Raw genomic sequence first — 7,500 nt, 5'->3', positions numbered from 1 at the left:
GTACATTCACTACCAAAGAAAACTCGACACAGAGCCTCGGCATTCTGGGTAATATATTCACGGACTCAAGCCATAACCGTTTTATAAACTAGAACGTTTTTTTTTTCTTTCTTCAAGGGATCAGACTCTTGCATAAACTCTGCTTATGTAATGTTGAGTTAGCATTTTTCATATCCAGAAATCTAACTGAGCAGCCAGGGTTTGTAACACAGATTGAAACCAGTAAAAAGACCTTAGCAATGACTCATCTATGCTCTTCCCATATTAGAGCAGAACTGAAAGCCCCGTGCCAGGTTTTGAAGGATTTTACTTGGTACTGACCTCCTCTCTCTTCTGATAGGCCCAGTCATCCGGGCGGAGACAGGTGATGTTGTGGTGGTAATGTTCCTGAACAAAGCCAAGTATAACTACAGTATCCAGCCTCACAGTCTGCATTATGAAAAAGCTTATGAAGGAGCCACATACCAAGACGGTGAGATAGTCATACATCTTCACCCGCACACACATGTAACACATGCAGTACATGCACACACCCAAAACAGAGATTTGCTGTCAAAACAGGGGTGCAGTGGTTCAGTGGTTATGCACAGATTAAGGCCACATTCTGTACTCACACCAAAGCTCCTAGATCATAATGTTTATCGTTTTCCCCTTTTGAGGGACGGAACCAAGAGGTTATCAGCAAAATTTGAAAAACAGAGAAGTGAATTCTATGTAACTTCTATACAGGATCCCAGAAGGATGGAGCTAGTGTACCTCCAGGTGGACGTTTCGTCTACCGGTGGAAAGTGACTGAAGGTCCCTCTGACAATGACCCGCCCTGTTTATCATATTTATATTACTCTGCCTCTGACCCCGTACGTGACACCAACTCAGGCCTGGTGGGGCCGCTACTGGTGTGTAAGAGAGGAGCACTGGATGACAGTATGATGCAGGTAACACACAAGTCATTTTTGTCTTGTAAATTGTTTGTTTTGTTTTTCTGTTTTACAAGTGTGTGTGTGTGTGTGTGTGTGTGTGTGTGTGTCCATGTCTACATGTTGTGAGTGCGCTTGTTCATATTTAGGGTTGAGTAGTAATGGATTACGTGTAATTGGGATTACATAATCAGATTACAAAAAAATAAGTGACTGTAATCAGCCCAAATTACATTTGAAAAAAATGTAATTAGCCTATAATTATGCTTACAAGGATTGATTACATTTTTGATTACGTCTCTAAAATATGGCAATTTCAAATTATGAAACTTTTTTTCATGATCACCAACAAAAACAAAAAAAACAATACACCTTTAGACGTTTATGGCAGCATGTTTTTGTAAGGGTACTTTGATTTGACCAGTTCTAAACGCTGAATGTGTTCTAGCGTGGGCCTGTATCAAAGTAAGTCATTCCTCTCAGGTTGCCAGTTTTGTTAATGGTGACTCAATATTTGTTTTTGTTTTTTTTTTAATGGTGACTTATGGGTAATGGAGTTCTTATTCCTTTTTATTTACATTGAAAGATGAACATTTTGAGTATGTGCTCCTCTTTGCGTTACAAGAGCAAAGTCCTCCATGTGGCCTTTGATTAAAAAACAGCAGCAACAAAAACTTTAAAAAAAAAGAAACAGCGTCCCACATGTTGGAGAATACACATGGTGCACCTGTCATTTGTGCCAGTACTGCTTTTGGGTAATTTGGTTTGACCACCTGTAAATACTGAATATGCCATATGCATTTCATTTACATTGAAAATGTTTTGAGATGTCCAAAGAGAAAAAAAGAATATTTGTGGCACTCCAATTTTTGTGGCTGCATACATTTTTTTCAGTATAAGGTGCAATATGTTCAGTGTTTGATTTTGAAGTAATCCAAAAGTATTCAGATGAGATTACGTTTTTGTTTTTGTTTTTTTTTGGATTGCAATGGATTACGTAGCTATTTACAAAAATTGCCATGTAATTTATATTCAGTAACTGACTACATTTCAAAATAATCTGTCCCAACCCCATGCATGTCACATTAACCTTACGTTACATTTATCCATTTAGCAGATGCTTTTATCCAAACGAAACTTCCAAGACAGGCAGAATACAAACCAAGCATGTTGCCATTAAGCAGCTGTGTGTGTCATAAGTACTGCTGCTAAGTTCAGCGTTAGACTAGAAACAAATTCAAGAAAAGTTGAAGGAAAGTAAGAGGGTGAACTACAGATGGACACGAGTGAGTCTGTAGCCCATAATCTAAAGCTATCATGTAGCGTCTGACAGTATTATAAAAATAAGTGTTAAGTAGCACCCATCATAGAGGGAAGGAATTCTATGTCATAAAAGTACATCATAAAAGTACACGCTTCTGTACAGGTGTGCTTGTTTATATAAACTCACATGTCTGTGTGTGTGTGTGTGTGTTTTTCAGAAAGAAGTAGCCAGGGAATTTTTCCTGCTTTTCTCTGTGATTGATGAGAATGAGAGCTGGTACCTGGATGACAACATTCAGAAGTTTGGCAGTAACCAGACTGACAAAAACAGCCCAGATTTTCAGGAGAGCAATAAAATGCATGGTATGTGTGTGTGTGTGTACGAGTATATGTATGTGTGTGCATGGGTGTGGGAGGGTTAATGCATGCCTGTGTAATGCCCATTTAGTTATTAACATGTTTGTCTGATTTTTGTGTTTCCACTCAGCGGTAAATGGCTATATGTACGGGAACCTTCCTGGACTAGATCTGTGTGAGGGGGACCGTGTTGTATGGCACACACTGGGTTTGGGAACTGAAGTAGACATTCATGGTGTTCATTTCCAGGGGAACACTTTTAAAAGGGACAACATGAACCGGGATACCCTGAGTCTCTTCCCCCACACCGCTGCCACGGTTACCATGACACCAGACAACGAGGGTGAGTCTCGTTCCCTCAGGCTGGGATCAGGAACTCATAGTTCAGAATTCTACTCTGTGAAGATCTGTTGCCTTAGGACCCCCTAGTGGAGAGTCGGTGTTACAGCACATTCAACATTACTTAGTGTGATGAAAATTGTGATAGATAGATAGATAGATAGATAGATAGATAGATAGATAGATAGATAGATAGATAGATAGATAGATAGATAGATAGATAGATAGATAGATAGATATTTTCTATCTGCTTAGTGATTTTGCTGAATCCAGTAAAACAGAATAATAGTTCAGTAAAACAGAATAATTCTGATTTTGGAACAGTGTACACTTACAGATGCAAATTGTTGAAGAGCGCACCCAGACACATCTGAACCAAACACAGTTACAGCCGATTACTGTATTGCAGAGAAATTTTTCGGTTGAACTGAAGGATTGGAGCTTGACAGTTTGCAGTGGTTACGTTTGACGCATGACCCTATGTGTTTCTGCTCTGTGACCTCTCTATGAACTTAAACATTTGACCTTAGGTACATTTGAGGTGAGCTGCTATACAACCGATCACTACAGAGCGGGCATGCGGCAACACTACACAGTCAAGCGCTGTTCGGCGGGTCAGAGGTCAAAAGCCGCGACCTCTCCACCTACTGTCCGTTACTATCTATCTGCATTAGAGGTGGAGTGGGATCACGCACCTGATCGGACCTGGGAACTGGAAACACACGGTGGAAATTACAGGTAACCATGAACAACCCAAAGAAACACTCTCTGACACGCTCACATATGCTTTGGTCCTGAAGCCCTGTTTACACTTGGTTTTAAAATGCATCTTGGGCGATTGGATCACAAGTGGACAGCCGAGACACATTACCGTTTAAGCCTGTGTCTATCCTGCGTCTCCAGGGTGTCCAGCTGACCACTTGTGTTCGGATCCCGTCACTGCTACGTCACTTTCGCTAGAAGGTTATTACGTTAGTCTCTCTGTCGGGGACGCATCAGGACGCTTTAGCATTTACACTACAAAAGATACGTGGTCAAATGCGCCCAAGACCACCTCAGCAAGTGGTCTGAGTGATCGGATCACCAGGCGTCTTGGTGGTCGTTTGCACTTGTATTTAGTGCTGTCCACTTGTGATCCGATCGTCCAAGACGCATTTTAAAACCAAGTGTGAACAGGGCCTGACACACATGTGCACCTGCTCTCTTATGCTTTTGCCATGTGGACTTTGCCATCCTTACTTCTCTCCCACTCACAGACCCTCTCTCTCTCTCTCTCTCTCTCTCTCTCAGTTATGGAGACGTGTTCCTCACTCACTCGGAGAATCGGATTGGCTCTAAATACAAAAAGGTCGTGTTGCGTGAATACACAGACGACACTTTCAGGATACAGAAAAAACATGAAGAGCATCTGGGCATTCTGGGTAAGTTTTTTTCTTAACATTGTAACCGATACCTGGAAAGATGGTAGCGTGTTCTTAGAAACAGACAGTACAACATGTGAATAACACTACAGTTAAAATGCCATAAAGATTTAGGTAATCCCGCAGAAATGATTACATAATGTTTTCAGTGTGATATCATCGATTTATTTCATCGAATTGTACAAAACTATAGTATTTGTCATAACCTGAAACATAACGTGAAAATATTACATAAGCCCTCAGTAAACACGTTACATGTTATTCATTTTGTGACATAGCTGCTGATGAACAACAACCATTTTGCACCTAATTATATTAATCCGCACTAAACATAGTGAGCAGGCTGTCAGCTGACAAGCATGCTGTTGTTCAAGACTGCTAGGTGGTTGTTAAGGTGGTCAATTCGGTTTCTAGAACATCAGAACTAGAATTGGTAGACACTGGCAGACACTAGAAATGTTCAACAATCCTTTACAAAATTAATTTAAAACTGTTTGAGGGAAACATGAGTCATATATTTGGCAAGTAGCCACTGAATGAGATAGAAAACAAACAGTGAACGAGTCACTGTTGCAAAACAGCACCCTTCAGCTGGTTTAATAGACCTCCGCATTCGCACTGGGGTCTATAACCAATCTATCAAGAGTTAATTCACACTAATAACTGAGTCACTTGTTCTCCTGAACAGAAATTTGGTCTACATCTGTTCACATTGCATAGAGCAAAGGAATGAAGTTACGAAACTGACAACTCGTTCTCTTTGATTTTAATTCCAGGGGAAAAAAGAATTGTATTTCTGTGAAATCGAGTGGGGATTTTATCTGTGTGTGTGTGTGTGTGTGTGTGTGTGTGTGCACGTGCGCGTGTGTGTGTGTGTTTGCGCATGTGTGTGTGCTTGTGCACACATTTGTGTGTTTGTGTGTGTTACAGGTCCTATTCTCAGGGCTGAGGTTGGTGAGAGGATTCAGGTTGTGTTTAAGAATAAAGCCACTAAACCGTTTTCACTTTACGCTCATGGTGTGAAGACCAGAGGGGGAAACCAGTCACCTGCTCAGCCAGGTACATATTAACCACGCCCACTCATTATGTATCCAACCACATACACTCAAACCACTCCCAGTGGTCACATACCTTACCAGGAATGCACAAACCACTCACACCTATGAGGTTTTCAGCCGGTTGTAATTAACCACACCCAGTCGTGACAAAATCAAATGAGACCACGCCCACTACTCACCTATGTAATTCGGTGTGTTCACATTCTAAAATATTCTTGTTTGTTTGCTTGTTTTCCACATGTGTGATACACAGACAGTATGATGACATATGAGTGGGACATTCCAGAAAGATCCGGCCCAGGACCGTCTGATCCAGCGTGTATAACATATGCTTACTACTCTCAGGCTGATGTTGTCAAGGTAACCAAAACACATGTATCTCATAACAGCTACACAATGATCGTGTTAAAAGGACAGTGTGTATGTGCATGCGTGTGTGTATTAATGTCTGATTATGGGTGAGTGTTGTTGGTTAGTGGTTTAGCTGGACTGTTGGTGGTTTGTGTGTGTGTGACTGTGTGTATGTGTGCGTGTGTGTGTGTGTGTGTGTGTGTGTGTGTGTGTGTGTGTGTGTGTCTCTGTGTGTGTACACTGATGTTTGACTTTGTGTGTGTGTTGCAGGACTTGATGAGTGGTTTAGCGGGACCACTGGTTGTGTGTCGTAAAGGGACTCTGAATGATCAGAGACAGAGGACAGATGTACAGAGAGAGTTTGCTCTGCTCTTCATGGTGTTTGATGAGAACCAGTCCTGGTACCTGGATGACAACATTAAAACTTACCTCAACAAGGATCCAAAACACTTCAACAAAGACGACCCAGGCTTTATGGAAAGCAACCTGATGCACGGTGAGTGTGTGGATGTGTCTTCAGTGTTCATGTCTAATCAGGGACAAACAATTACATAAACATAAACTACCTCCCAAGGCTTCCCAGACCAAACAGTGCATGGTGGGTGTATGGATGTGTCTTCAGTGTTCATGTCTAATCAGAGACAAACAATTACATAAACATAAACTACCTCCCAAGGCTTCCCAGACCAAACACTTTTAAGAGCAGTGTTCAAAGACACCCCTCCTGGAATCGCAACCTTATCGTGGTGGAGGGGTTTGTGAGTCCCTGTGATCCTGGGAGCTGTGCTGCCTGGAGCATTAAGCTCCTGGTAGGGTCACCCAAGGCAGAGAGGTCCCAGGTGAGGGGCCAGACAAAAAGCGCTTCAGAAGAGCCCTTATGATTAGCACACACGAAGATACAGGCACCTCGCCCGGAATAGGGAGACCGGGGCCACCTCCTGGAGCCAGGCCTGGGAGGGGAGCTCGTCGGCGAGCGCCTGGTGGCTGGACCTGCCACGGGGTCCGGCCGGGCTCAGCCCGAACGAGCAACGTGGGGCTGCCCTCTCGTGGGCCCACCACCTGCGAGGGGAGAAATAGGGGCCGGGTGCGATGCCACACGGGTGGCAGGATGGGGCGAGGGCCCCGGCGGAATGGACTTACGGTGCAGAAACTGGCTTTTGGTACGTGGAATGTCACCTCTCTGGGGGGGAAGGAGCCGGAACTTGTGCGGGAGGTGGAGCGATACCAACTAGATATAGTTGGGCTCACTTCTACGCACAGTCTTGGCTCTGGAACCAAACTCCTGGATGGGGGCTGGACTCTGTCCTTCTCTGGAGTTGCCTGGGGCGAGAGGCGGCGAGCAGGTGTGGGGTTACTTGTTAGCCCCCGACTGAGCGCCGCCGTGGTGGAGTTTGTCCCGGTGAACGAAAGGGTTGCCTCACTGCACCTTCGGGTTGCAGGGGGGAAATCTCTGACTGTCGTGACGGCGTACGCGCCGAACGGCAGCTCAGAGTACCCAGCCTTCCTAGATACACTGGAAAGTGTCCTAGTGAAGACACCATCTGGGGACTCTGTAGCTCTACTGGGAGACTTCAATGCTCACGTGGGCAATGATGGAGAGACTTGGAGGGGAGTGATTGGGAGGAACGGCCTACCTGACCTGAACCCGAGTGGTGCTTTGTTATTGGACTTCTGTGCGAGTCATGGATTGTCCATAACGAACACCATGTTCGAGCATAAGGTAGCTCATAAGTGTACCTGGTACCAGAGCTCCTTAGGCCAGCGGTCGATGATCGACTTTGTAGTTGTCTCATC

At 44.0% G+C, this 7,500-nt stretch overlaps 1 protein-coding gene across 1 annotated transcript in view; it reads left to right on the top strand.

Moving 5' to 3' along the window:
- The window catches only part of LOC115814116 (hephaestin-like protein 1), a 15,505-nt gene that overhangs the window by 4,333 nt on the left and 3,672 nt on the right, over positions 1-7,500 (top strand). The window contains exons 7-16 of the mRNA XM_030776840.1: positions 1-48; positions 341-472; positions 730-935; positions 2,399-2,543; positions 2,668-2,880; positions 3,407-3,614; positions 4,167-4,297; positions 5,228-5,356; positions 5,609-5,715; positions 5,977-6,202. The exon at positions 1-48 is cut by the window's left edge and continues 83 nt beyond it. Of these exons, the coding sequence (XP_030632700.1) occupies positions 1-48; positions 341-472; positions 730-935; positions 2,399-2,543; positions 2,668-2,880; positions 3,407-3,614; positions 4,167-4,297; positions 5,228-5,356; positions 5,609-5,715; positions 5,977-6,202 (1,545 nt within the window). The remainder of the gene's footprint in view (positions 49-340; positions 473-729; positions 936-2,398; positions 2,544-2,667; positions 2,881-3,406; positions 3,615-4,166; positions 4,298-5,227; positions 5,357-5,608; positions 5,716-5,976; positions 6,203-7,500) is intronic.

The sequence above is a fragment of the Chanos chanos genome, chromosome 6 (assembly GCF_902362185.1).
Source record: "Chanos chanos chromosome 6, fChaCha1.1, whole genome shotgun sequence".
Taxonomy (NCBI): domain Eukaryota; kingdom Metazoa; phylum Chordata; class Actinopteri; order Gonorynchiformes; family Chanidae; genus Chanos; species Chanos chanos.
This window is presented reverse-complemented; position numbering and strand designations above follow the sequence as displayed.